The sequence below is a fragment of the Lipotes vexillifer genome, unplaced genomic scaffold, assembly GCF_000442215.2.
Source record: "Lipotes vexillifer unplaced genomic scaffold, Lipotes_vexillifer_v1.1 scaffold47, whole genome shotgun sequence".
Classification (NCBI taxonomy): domain Eukaryota; kingdom Metazoa; phylum Chordata; class Mammalia; order Artiodactyla; family Lipotidae; genus Lipotes; species Lipotes vexillifer.
In genome coordinates this window covers 1,400,968-1,415,322 of record NW_006791298.1, presented here as the reverse complement: position 1 = coordinate 1,415,322, position 14,355 = coordinate 1,400,968, and the positions used below count along the sequence as shown (strand labels likewise).

The 14,355-nt window shown below is 37.9% G+C and overlaps 1 protein-coding gene across 1 annotated transcript in view; it reads right to left on the bottom strand.

The window, feature by feature from the left end:
- The window catches only part of PATJ (PATJ crumbs cell polarity complex component), a 357,124-nt gene that overhangs the window by 338,128 nt on the left and 4,641 nt on the right, over positions 1-14,355 (bottom strand). The window contains exons 2-5 of the mRNA XM_007464279.1: positions 7,920-7,976; positions 7,655-7,821; positions 5,586-5,780; positions 4,129-4,268 (exon numbers count right to left, since the gene is read on the bottom strand). Coding sequence (XP_007464341.1) covers positions 4,129-4,268; positions 5,586-5,780; positions 7,655-7,821; positions 7,920-7,941 — 524 coding nt within the window. The 5' untranslated portion in view covers positions 7,942-7,976. The remainder of the gene's footprint in view (positions 1-4,128; positions 4,269-5,585; positions 5,781-7,654; positions 7,822-7,919; positions 7,977-14,355) is intronic.

Below are 14,355 nucleotides of genomic sequence, written 5' to 3'. Positions count from 1 at the left end.
TTCCCTCTCAAACATGTCTGGTATTTCCCGCTTTTGTGTAAATGGTTTTCTCCATCTCCAATGCCCTTCCACTCTGCGCAGCCAAATTCAATCCACCCTCCACGTTGCAACTGAGTGTCTCGTCTCTGTCTCTCTCTCCCTTCATCACTTACCTCATTATCATGGTGCTCTGAGCCACTTGTTTATCACTCACTGAACATCCATTTATACTAAGTATGCTGTCCACAGAGCTAACTATATCCTGCACTGTTAGATTTTAAGTTTTCTGAGGAAAGGGATTCAGACATTTTAGATTCTCCTTTGGAACTAACAAGTTGGATATTTCAATTTTTTATGCCAAAATTGTGGGTGGTCTCACAATAGATCATGTTGCATTAAAAATGTTGCTTTTATATCTTTTTATGACTATTAGGAAAGGCTTATGTTATATTAGAAAATAAGAATGATATAAAATTGCATATATTCTAAGATGTTGCCTTTATAAAAAGAAAACATTCTAGGGAATTCCCTGGCTGTCTAGTGCTTAGGACTCCGCGCTGTCACTGCTGTGGCCCAGGTTCAGTTCCTGGTTGGGGAATTAAAATCCCACAAGCTGCACGGCACGGCAAAAAAAAAAAAAAAAAGAAGAAAAGAAAAGAAAAGAAAACTTTCTAGGGACTTCCCTGGTGGCACAGTGGTTAAGACTCCACACTCCCAATGCAGGGGCCCAGGTTCGATCCCTCGCATGGGAACTAGATCCCACATGCATGCCGCAACTAAGAGTTCACATGCCACAACTAAGGAACCCACCTGCTGCGACTAAGACCTGATGCAACCAAATAAACAAACAAACAAAAAAACTTCCTAATGTATTTCCTATAGTTGTCTCAGGGTGGTCAAAGTCCAAGAGCTTTTTTTTTCTGGGTGGGTGGGGGGCAGGGTAATTATATTTCTATATTTTATATTATAGGCATGTATTATTTTCATAATGATTTTCATCATTTTGAAATACATATTTTTAAAATTGCAAATGTTGCTTGTGAACTTTTCCCTAGTCCTGAAGAAACTGCTTTTTTTTTTTTTTAAGAAACATTATTTTTTTAAAGGAGGAAAGAGAAAGAGTAGTTGTATTCTTTGCCAGGCAAAGAGGGAACACAGGAGGCTAGCGCCTTCAAAAACTGTGCCAAGAAACAATTTTTTGTTGTTGTTTATTTGTTTGTTTTTGCGTTACGCGGGCCCTCTCACTGTTGTGGCCTCTCCCGTTGTGGAGCACGGCTCCGGACTGTTGTTGTTTATTTGTTTGTTTTTGCGTTACGCGGGCCCTCTCACTGTTGTGGCCTCTCCCGTTGTGGAGCACAGGCTCCGGACGCACAGGCTCAGCGGCCATGGCTCACGGGCCCAGCCACTCTGCGGCATGTGGGATCTTCCCGGACCGGGGCACGAACCCGTGTCCCCTGCATCAGCAGGCGGACTCTCAACCACTGTGCCACCAGGGAAGCCCAGAAACATTTATTTTTAAACATGACCACTACAGGACAATATCCAGGAATACCTTCCATTTTCCCATCTCCTACATTGTCCTTTCTCTAACTTCATCACCTAAATTCCTATTCACAGCTTGTTCATTAAGGGAAATTTCTTAATTAATCCCAAATGAATAAGTTACTCTTAAAACTTTTTAACCTTGATATAACTCATTTTGCATAAGTCAGATCTTAATTTACTCACACTCAAATTTTCTATTTTCTGGGAATCAATCTATTTTAATCTACCTTTCCCTCTACCCAGTAGACTTCCAGAACATCTAATTTCTTTCCAGTTAGTATCTGCCTAGTATCAACCCAAAATAAACAAGCTACCGAGGAGAAGTCTCCTGGAAAATATGATTTTGATGCATTCTAAAGCTGAATAGTATTCATTTTACTGCTACTATTACTTCTAATTTAACTCTCTCATACTATATATATAATTGAATTCACGCTTCCCATTCAAGGGGAAAACAGCCCTTGTCTCTCCATTGCAACATTCAGAAATGATGGATTTCCATGACTGAGAGCCAACAGGGTTTAGGCAAGCTCATAAAATAACACAGTTCTATGTGGAAAGTCCTCAGAAGAAAGGAAGACCATTTAAGATGATCTGGAAGGTCCTGCATGGCTGGTCCCTTCCTCTCTCCAGCCCCTTCTTATACTGCCTTGCACTAAGCTCCCACACCAGGTAAATACCAGACATACTCCAAAGATGGAGTTTACCAGGGCTACCAGTAAAGCGTCTATTCCTCTCCCTGACACCTTCTGCCCTCTGTGGACTCCAATATCACCTCTCAAACTTCCCTTCAAGCACCACTGCCTGTGGGAAGCCACCTGAGTCCTTAGCCTTGGTCAAGGATCTTTACATACTCAAATATGAAACTCCTTTTTGGAAGTGCTAATCTCAACTTGTACTTACAGAACAATTAGTACAGAGTAACTGAGACATAAGAATGGACCACAAAAAGGTTGAAACATTGAAAATACACTAAAAACTACTGAATTGTATACCTTAAAATGGTGACATTTATGTCATGTGAATTATATCCCAATAATGATTTTTAAGTTAAAAAAATTAAAAAGAAAATTTGGGCCAATCAGAGTTAAATAGGCTTTTTGTCAAGGGACTTCATAGTCTTAAAGAAGCTAATATTAAGTGTCTCTAAGTCCAGGTTTACCCTGGATTGTCTAGGTTTGCCAGAATAGTCCTAGTTTATACCTGCTGTCTTAGTGTCATTATTAATGGCATACCCTCTCACCCCAAAACTGTCCCAACTTAGACAATAAATTATATGATTACCCTAAGTATGTATAATCAATCTCCAAGAACAGGAGTTTCTCAGATATAGTTGACCACTGCTATGGCTCCTCATAACAAACTTGAGGAAATGCTACATTAGATGGTAGAGTAATACAAAGTCATGGAAATCCATTATTTCTGAACTTTCAGTTGGGGAGACTATAACTCTGATCCCCATGAATGGATAATGTAAATTCAAAAATATATTATTAACTGAGAAATTTTTTGTAATAGTTATGCTACTGCTGCTAGTTTTCTACCAGGCAACAGGAATATAATGAATACTGTGCTTTTTAAATGAGTAATAAACTAAAGATCTGAAATCAAATAGAAACAAAATACAAGTCTTGCACACAACCCTTAAAAAAATACAGCCCAGACACAAGTGCAATGGGCTGGGGTGGGGGTGGGGGAGTGGGGGTGTCACATAGACTTGAGAGGGATTTTCATTGACAATAAGTGAAATAATCAACAGTGTGTTATGACCACCAAAAAAACTGTTGTAATATCAAGTTTAATAAACAATATAGGACTTCCCTGGTGGTGTGGTGATTAATAATCCACCTGCCAGTGCCAGGGATATGGGTTCAAGCCCTAGTCCAGGAAGATTCCACATGCTGCGGAGCAACTAAGCCCATGTGCCACAACTACTGAGCCTGCGCTCTAGAGCCCGCAAGCCACAACTGCTGAGCCCATGCACCACAACTACTGAAATTCGCGGGCCTAGAGCCCATGCTCCGCAACAAGAGAAGCCACCACAATGAGAAGCCCGCACACTGCAATGAAGAGTAGCCCCCACTCGTTGCAACTAGAGAAAGCCCGTGTGCAGCAATGAAGACCCAACACAGCCAAAAATAAATAAATAATGAATTTTTAAAAAAATTTTAATAAATAAACAATATAGTATGCAGAACGTGAATTTCAATATGCCTATCTTATTGATCAGATCATAGCTAAAATATCATGTTCAATTGTGAGCGTGTGTGATGGAGTAGAAAGAACACTAGCTTTGCCATTGGACAGTCTTGGAATCACATCATGGTTCCAGCATTAATAGCTCTGTGACTATAGGTAAACCACTGAAACTCTGAAACTCAGCATTCTCATCTATAAAATGGAGTAATGATACTACTAGCTAGACTGCTGCCACAAGTATATGTGAGAATACCTGCAAAAGACCTAAAAACTGCATAGGAAGAGAAAATGTTAGCTGCTATTGTTAACTGTTTTGTATGACTTGTTTCTTATTCTCTTTATAACAATGTTTTCAGAATTGTCAGAAAAAAATTAGCAAAACACAAAATGAACATCCTTCCTCACCTGCTAGCTATACTCCCTGGCTGTACTTCCTTCACGAAAATGTCGACTTCTCCCAGATTTTGACCTCTGAAGGCCACCACACTGAATCCAAGGCCTCCAGTTGAGGGCCGTTCTATATCTATATATTCAATTTGCCGGCCCTAATGAAGGGGGATTAAAATTAAAAAAAGTCAGAGAAGTTTACATTTAACCAACACACTTTTTCTGAAGAACTGAAGTTTCTATTTTGTGAATAGCCCCAAAATAACTTCTCCTAAGTCATTTCTAGAAAACCAAATAAACTCAGCATTTCAGTAATAAATTATTTATGGAAATCCTCTCACTTGATTATTTTCAGGAGAACATAAAAGGGCATGGGCAGTGTTCTGCAACCTCAGGGAATTGGAGAGGTATTTTCACACTTCATTCACAGTATGAGATGAATTCCTAGCTGGATGAAAATTCCTGAGAAAAATGTCTTTTCCCACAGTAAATTCTAAATTACTTTGTACACAGAACTTCTCAAATTCTCTTGAAGCAAAATAAATTTTTAAACGAGGAAAATAAATTAGATTTATCAAAAATATACTAGTGTTGATCCCTAAGTCAGAAGAAGATGCATTTTTTAGGGTTCTGTTTTTAATTCTATCATAATAAATTAATATTCCATTTTATTAGGTTAATTCAAAAGATTATGGAAAGGCCACCATTCAAATGGGTTTACCTGTGACAAACAAGTATTTTATTACTTTGGCTAATAATTGCACTTATGACATGAAAACATAAATGTTATCAACTAATAAAAGCATCACATAAAAATAATTATTAGTCAAATTAAGGGTATAGAGCAGTAATATCAAAAAAGGAATTAGGTATAGAACATTATTTAACTATTACACCTTAAACAGATTCTTTTTAACTTTCAAACTCAAGTTTAATTTTTTTGGATACTTGTTAGAAGGTATGGTGAACAAACAAAACTAACATCCAAAAATTCAACTGTCTATTATTTAATTTTTAATAGGTATTAAGAATAAAATGGATTACTCTTTCAAATGTTTCCCCAGATTTTCCAAATTATGTTAGTTCTAACTCCCGTTAACTCTTTTTTACATAAAATTTAAAATAGTTTCAAAGGAGTTACACCTCTTCTGGTAGACATATTAATTTTCCTCCTATGAGCAAAACCGTAAGCATCTTTTTCCTTACACGTGTACAGATGTGTCAAACTGGAGTCCGTGTCTTGAAAACTCTCCTCACCACACACATGGATATTTTCCTTATGTAATTTTAAACAAATAAATTTCCAACACACATATTAGAAAATAGTATCAATTCCTCCTAACAATATAAAACCACAAGCAAACAAAACACAGACTAACACATTTTAAAGGCAAAAAGAGTGAGTGTAGGTTTCTTTTGTAACCTATAATAGGAGAAATAAAACTAAATATTCCCATGACAAGATATAACTTTACCTGAGCCATCTGTTGCATGACTGAGTTAAAATCTTCATTTCCCAACATTGGGGTCCAAGGAAACAACCCAGATACAGTCAAGTTATTAGAGGACCTATGGGCATTCCCATTAGTAATGGCACCATCCGTGAACACCAATAATCCTTTCCTAGAAAAATCAAAGTTGGTTGAACAATCTGAGGGTAGATGGCTGAGCTGTTGGAGAAAAAAAAGAGAGAGAGAAAATCATCAACAGAAACCTACAGACAAAAAATATTTCTATTTATTAAATATTATTTTTGTTCATCACATGAATAATGGCATGCTAAATACATACACATGAAAGAAATAAGATACAGATACATGAATCTGTGTTTATAAGGCTATAAATTTTTTATGTAGTATTACACAAAATGTTTAATTTGTTCTCATTTCCTGCCTTCTACGATTACCTCAAGTTAATAGCATGTTCAACAGCTTATTACACTTCAGATACACAGACACATTCAGTCATATAAACATGCATGTAAGACACTGAGACCTTTTGCATTTATCTATACATTTCCATGTGGAAAGGCACAAAAGATCTGCAGGTGGTATATAACAAAAATAACTCAGTATTTATTAAGTGCTTGCTATAAGCAAAGTACTATACCAAAACTCTTTCTTACGTAATATCTCATTTAATCCTTACAATAGCCCCAGGAGATATTCTTATTTCATTGTGTGAACATAAGAACTGAGGCACACAGGGATTAAGTAACTTGCCCAAGATTAGTAGATGAATTTCAGAGCCACTTAAAAAAAAAAAAATTGGGGGAGAATCCAGTAATTATGGAAAAAGGAAAACAGAAGTTAATTTTTAAAATATCATTGGCTGAAACAAGTGCCAACACAATGGAACAAAGGTAACATCAAGAACAAGTGTCAACGGGACTTCATAGAAAAAATCAACACCCGTAGAAACTCTATGAAAACAATGACAGGAAAAAAATCACGGGGATTTTATAATTGAATGAATACGATATGATTATTTATATAACAATTGCAAACTATATAAATATAAAAGATTGTTATTGTGATGAAGAGGCTGGTTAAGTCCACTCTTAGTCCAGTAACAGTGATTGATTTGTAGTGATCTTTCCCAATTTCTATTCCTACCAACAGCATTCACTGCTGTGATGTACTCATTCCATGATCAGAGAATACAGAAATCTAAACTTCAATATGGGGAGTGCTAAAATTCTGGTATAAATTTTTATCTAAAGACAGAAATTCACAGTAAGACATATGTGCAGAATTTAATCCTTAGTTAGTTATACAAAAATCACTTGCTAAATATTTACGGATAGGCATTTTGGTTTACCAGCAAAAAGAATTTTTTTCCAAATTTTAATTTTCACATAACAACTCTGCTACATTATCTTCAATTACATTTAAAATTCTGCCCAAATTTAATCTATAAGATAGCTACTATTCAAGTTCAGCTTCTAGAATAGATGATTTAAAATCAATTTGCCATCCCTGACCCCTAAAGAGAACAACCAAGAGGACAGTTAAAACTCTTAATTTAGGTCACTCTAAGCAGAGGTGCTATGAGTCCTGTAATTTTGAAGAAAATGTTGAGAATTCTCAAAGCATCTGACCTTTACATAAATAAGTACAAAAACCATATTCCAAAGCCAAACACAAAATTTATTACCAAAATTTTTAAACTATCCATGCCAATGCTACCCACAGGTCACAAGTCCCAATACAGTCTCTTTGCTGAATTATGAGTAGACAGCGTTTCCCTGGTGGCGCAGTGGTTGAGAGTCCGCCTGCCGATGCAGGGGACACAGGTTCGTGCCCCGGTCCGGTAAGATCCCACGTGCCGCGGAGCGGCTGTGCCTGTGAGCCATGGCCGCTGAGCCTGCGCCTCCGGAGCCTGTGCTCCGCAGCGGGAGAGGCCACAACAGTGAGAGGCCCGCGTACCGCAAATAAAAAGAAAAAAAAACAAAAAAACGAGTAGACAGTTTGCACCTATCTCCTTCTATATTTCTTTGCTGGTTTGAATATATCAACATGTAAAACACTGATGGGTAACTTACTTGCCCCTTCAGTTGCTTGATGGACTGTTGAAGAGTGAGTATCTGGTTGAAAAGAGGGCTCTTTAGTGTCTCATAAAACACAGAGAGCTGCTCATTCTGTGAAGTGTCACCCTTCTCCTGCAATTTTATTTTCAAGCGATCAAGAACTTGCAGGACCTGCAATTTATCTTGTTTGAAGAAGGATAATAAGAGTACAAGTTAAATGCCATCGTATATCCCACTTTTGAATACTTAATTTAGTGATAGAAGTATATAACTAGTTTACCTGTAGCAGGATTTTCAGGCATTTTGAATTATTGTCTTCAATCACTTTTAAAGAAACCTAAAGAAAAAAATTTTAATTAAAAAAAAAGATTTACCATTAGTGTATATACAAGTCTATAGCCCCATAGAAAAATTAAAGAAAACCTCAAGAACATCCTCCATCAAAAGACTTCACTCAGGGCTTCCCTGATGCCATAATGGTTAAGAATCCGCCTGCCAATACAGGGGACATGGGTTTGAGCCCTGATCAGGGAAGATCCCACATGCCGCAGAGCAACTAAGCCTGTGCGCCACAACTACCGAGCCTATGCTCTAGATCCTGTGAGCCACAACTACTGAAACCCACGTGCTGTAACTACTGAAGCCTGTGCACCTAGAGCCCGTGCTCTGCAACGAGAAGCCACTGCAATGAGAAGCCCCTGCACCACAACAAAGAGTTGCCTCCGCTCACTGCAACCAGAGAAAGCCCGGGCACAGCAACGATGACCCAACACAGCCACCCAAAAAAAAAGAAAAAGAAAAGAAAAGAAAAGAAAAAAAACTTCATTCAGGAAATTCAGATTAAAAGCCACTACACAGCCACTAAGATGGCTAAAAACCAAAACAACAGATAATACTAGGCGTTGACAAAGATGTGAAGCAACTGGAATTCTGATACGCTGCTAGTAGGAATGTAAAATGGCACAAACACTTTGAATAATTGTTTGGCAGTTTTTTGAAAGTTAAAACCACACTTACTATATGACCCAGCACTTCCACTCCTACATACTTACCCAAGAGAAATGAAAATATATGCCTGCAAAAGACTTATAGAAGAATGCTCAGGGAATTCACTGGAGGTCCAGTGGTTAGGACTTGGCGCTTTCACTGCCGAGGGCCTGAGTTCAATCTCTGGTCAGGGAACTAAGATCCAGTAAGCCACAGGGTTTGGCCAAAAAAACAAAAGGAACAAAAAAACAAAAAAGTGGGCTTCCCTGGTGGCGCAGTGGTTGAGAGTCTGTCTGCCGACGCAGGGGACGCGGGTTCGATCCCACATGCCACGGAGCAACTAAGCCCGTGCACCACAACTGCTGAGCCTGCATCTGAGCTCACGTGCCTATAGCCCGTGCTCCGCAACAAGAGAAGCCACCGCAATGAGAAGCCTGCGCACCACAATGAAGAGTAGCCCCCACTCACCGCAGCTAAAGCTTGTGTGCAGCAACAAAGACCCAACACAGCCAAATATATATAAATAAATTCATATTAAAAAAACCTCAAAAAGCTAGCAAACCCTTTGCTGTGTCAAAAATGGCACTTTCACAGTGGTCATTTTCACTAGTGGTACACTCTTATAATAAACCATCTAAGAAATATGAGCACTGTACAGTCAAAATGTACTTACATCATCTCTGGATACAGTTGCTAAACACAATCTTTACCTTCTAATTCAAGGTCATTAAGTAAGAAAGCATATTAAAAACCAGTAAGGGATGCCTTTGGCGTTGATAAAAGCTTCATGTATTCCATCAAAATATTCACGGGATTCCATGAGAACTACCAAAAGAACTGCTGAATAGAGCATCACAGAAACACTTCTGACGTGCTCAGCATCTCAACTGTGAAACCCTTAAAACTACCCATTGACAGGTAACTGTGAATAATGGAAGGGCAGTCACAATGTCACTGTCCTTTTCTGTAGTGGCACTAGACTAAAAGGACTGACAAGAGCAGTTTTGTGATCATTAATACATCAGCCTCTCTAAATCAAAGAAGGTAAGCTAAAACTATGAGGTGCTATTTTTTATTGTTAGATTGGCATTTTTTTCTAATAATAGACTGTACTCCAGATGTCACAGAAAAACAGGTGGGAATATAAATTTGCACATTCTTTTAGGAGAGCAACTGAGCAATATCTATCAATATATTAAATTTATATTCTCTTCTACCCAGAATATCTCTTCTGAGTGTCTCTCCTAAAGAAGTACTTGCAAAAAGGCACACAGATGTGTGTACAAGCATATTTACTGCATTGTTTTTAATAACAAAACTCCTGGAAAAATTCAACTATCAAATGTAATCAGCCATTAAAATAATAAAGTTGGTCGGAAAGTACTGAAACAGGAATGGGTAGGAAACGGTTAACAGCAAGCCTGTGGCTCAATCCTTCAGCTGGGGATTCCCAGCTCAATACCAGACCTCCCTGCAAACAAGCTAAAGGTTTTTAATAGATAACAGAGTCCTCATTTTAAAATGTCAGGAAATACCTGATCTATCTTAATTGCTTTTGTAAATAATCTGAGAACATATGGATTTATAGAGCTTGGCTGGCTGGAACATGGGAGGTAATCACAAAGACATTTTCTATTTGGGTAACTGATGGAGTACAAACCTTGGGATTCCCCAAACGGAAGAGGCTTCCTTTAAGAAAATGTTCCTGTATATATTGTTCACAACTTGTCTGATAACCAGAAACAAACAAAAATGTGTCCCAAGGTTGAATTTTGCTCCTGTAAACACACTAAAAATCACAGTAAAAGTCTGTTATCAATATGTTTATAAGTGGCTTAACGTCAGTCTATATATAAGTAGGTATTTTAAGCATGCTGATAATATGTCCTATATGAGAAAGTGACATTCTTTGGAAGCTGTGTCTACTGGCTGGGGGCCCCTCCGGCAAGGAATGTTGGTACCTAGCTCCTGTGTTAGCCTCCTGCCTGTAACATTCAAGTCATGACTAAGGTTGGTGTTGGGTAAGATCTCTCATTTACAGGAGGATGCTTTGGCAATTCAAACCTTTGTGTTAATACAGGGACATTATCTAATATATACAACCAAACAGGGAAGACAGCAAGTTTCAGGGTATATGCATTATTTGCCCCTTTTTGCAAGGAAAAAAATACATATTTGTGTGTGCATACGTTTCTAGATTTAGAAAGACAGTCAATTTAATAATACTGCTAACTTACAGGAAGTAGAAGTGGGGATGGGGAAATAAAAAATTAGACTTTTACATTGTAGATACTAGTGTTGTTTGAATTTTATTTAAAAGGCATGTATTATGTTTATAACTTGAAAGGTAAAAGGGACAAAAAGATAATGACTAAGATGGCCTAATGAGAGAGCAAGACAGATATACAGCAAGATAATGACAACACAATAGGATAATTATATTGTAAGGCACATACATACAATGGCAAATGTGTGTACCATGTGCTCAGAGAAATCATAAAAGCAGAGTGACTCCCCTGCCTGGGGAAGTTTGGGAATGCTGGAATGAGAACACAGTAGAGACCTCTCTCGTAAAAGAAAAAGAATGGAGTGTAAAAGCAGAGTGACCATTTGTCCTCATTTGCCTAAAATAGTCTCAGATTACCCAGCATCCTTATTAATAGTGCTCCACTTCACTCTCAAAAGTGTTCTAGCTTGAATGACATATAGGGCTGCCCTAAGTTAGTGCTTCTCAATTTTAGTGCGCATCAGAATCACCTTGAGGACTTGCTAAAACACAAATTGCAGGGCCCACTCCCAATGTTTCTCATTCTGTACTTCTAAGGTGAACCCTGAGAACCTCATCTCTAACAAAGTTCCCCTGTGATCCTGGTGCAGCTAGACTAGAGACCACAATTTGAGAACTGCTGCATAAAGGTGTAAAAGTGCACGACTGCCAGTGAAACTAGTAACTAGCTCTAAATGAACTGTTATAAGGTCTCTAAAAGCAACAGAAAGGGCGAAAAAATAATTTAGACCAGTGTTACTACAAGTGTGGACTGGATTGATGCTTGACCCACAAAGAGATAAGTACCAAAACTGGGAATAAGCGTTTAGAAATCGTGGAATGCGGCAGAGTCATGTAGGTCTATTAAATTTAGTAATACAAAACACAACTTACATTGTACTTATTTTTGTAATTTCATTTTTCCAACAATTCAGTTTTCTAATAATTTTATTAAAATGTCAGTCCTTGAAAGACTGAGGGAGGGGAACCATAATCTTTTACCACCTGACAGTTTGAGAAACACTGGTTTAGATAGACTATTTTGAGAGGGTTCTTATCAACAAAGCTAAGTAGACTGGTCTTTATCCTGTAAGCAGCAGGAAGTAATCAAAGGCTTTTAAGTAGGGAAGTATTGAGTTCAGATTTCTATTTAAAAAGGTGGGGCTTCCCTGGTGGCACAGTGGTTGAGAATCTGCCTGCCAATGCAGGGGACACGGGTTCGAGCCCTGGTCTGGGAAGATCCCATACAACTACTGAGCCTGCACGTCTGGAGCCTGTGCTCCGCAACAAGAGAGGCCACGACCGTGAGAGGCCCGTGCACAGCGATGAAGAGTGGCCCCTGCTTGCTGCAACTGGAGAAAGCCCTCGTACAGAAACAAAGACGCAACACAGACAAAAATAAATAATAATTTAAAATGAATATCTGCTTATTGAAAAAAGAAAATGCAAATTGTTTAAAAAAAATAAAAAGGTGATTCTGGTAACAGGATAGATTAGTGGTTTCCAAACATTTTTAAACACACATTCCTATCAGTAAAAATGTATGTTGACCACTCACCTTATTTTTTATAATTATAAACATATTAATATATTTATATGTCGTATGTGTTTTAAAACATATATAAAATAGAAACATCATGAGAGTAAGGTAAAAACTAAAAAGCAAGATTTTATTGTCATTCTCCTACTCTCCCAGTAGATTGTCCTGCACATTTTGGAAACCATGGTAGTAGATGTCTCTCGGTAAGGGTTAAGGTTAGAAACTGGTTGGCCATCCAACCCTATGACTCATATTTAATAAAAGCTAAACTATGTCCACAAAGCAGGCCTGGAAAAGTACTACAATTTCACGGCACTGGGTAATATCTAGGGAAGGGCACTAAGGCCTTCAGAGTATATGAGGACAGAAGAAGAAATGCAATTAACTCTATAGCTGAACATCCAGGAAGTAACACGTACACTAAAAGGAACCTATGTTTCACTCATTTTATGGTCATAGGAAATCTTCAACCAAACAATTTTGATGTTTGGCCTGGCTACGAAACTAACAGGGCTTACAGCAAGGAATTTCAAGTTTGTTTAAACATGGTAAAGCTCAGTCTACCTTGTCATAGATAGGCTACCTACAATCAGTCAGAGCCTAGACATTAAAATGCCAGTGTGCCACTGTCCTCATAGTTGCACAGCCTCCAGAGAACCAGTAGTTTTTTATGTTTAACAGCTTCCATTCCATCATTGATCAAGAGAGTTTGTGCCATGAATTTTTCATGTCTAGTTCACTGCGGTATTTGATTGAAGGAAATTATTATAATATTGTGGCTTTTAAAGAATACCCATGCCCTTAGCCATCACCAATTAATGCAATATTTGAGAAGAGCTGATGCAGAGTTAGAAATTTAATTTGATTCAAAGTTCTAGGTGGAGGAAACTTATTGAAAAGATTTATTAACCTCCTCAGTTCAAGAATGTAGGCCAATTAAGGACCCTGAGAAACACACTCTTCAGACACCCAGTAGCGCACAAAAATCTAACTCCCTAAGACATCTTATGCTTCTTTCTTGAACTGAACAAGATACCTTATACCTTGAAAATTTGGTTTAACAAGACATCTTACACTTCTATCTTAAAAAATGGAGAGAAAAGATTACTGGCAATCTGTTTGCGGAAGTACAGGTAGTCAGCGTGTAACTGCAGGTGTGAATTGGGCAGATCACAATTAGACTACATGTAACTCCTCAATAGCAATTCCCCAGGGCTCAAGGGAACTAGGGACTCTGAACAACCTAAATGCTATTAACTGTAGATGAAGTCATGATTTCAGAAGTTATTCAAAAATTGAAGTCCATGAACAACTTTAAATTTCTTTTGCTTCCTTTGGAGTGCAAAGCTCGGATTGTGTTTACTTACCATGGCTTTGTCCTCAAAGCTCAGCATTTATGAGGTACTGATTAAATGGAACACAAACTCACCTTGCCAGAGAGTAAATGGTGGCTCTTCACTCAAACTACACATAAACACATCTGCTGTCATCCTAATGTATAGTCAAGACAGGTGTCCTGGCCTTGTGTCCCTATCAAATGGCAAGGCCTTTTCTAAACCCCTTAGATGTAAAGAATACTATATTTTTGGCTGCTGCCAAAACACTGTACTCCTGGAATTTTGGAAAAAGATAAATAAGTTCCAAAACCATCCTGATATTTTGGGGCCATGTGCCTAAGCCATAGGCAACTTTTAAGTCCACTTAATGTTGGACATTTAGGACATCAAAGCTGAAAGACACCATGTTAAACTCAGAATCAGAACTGAAAATTGAGTCACTTCATCAGAATAATCCAATTAGCTAAATACTAATTTTTCTCATTGAACTATTTAAAGTTAACCAATGCATATCAGTTTCTGCCTGTAACTTGGCCACTGTGTATGAACAAAGTTAAACTGTTTTATGATATGCTCTTGTATTCCT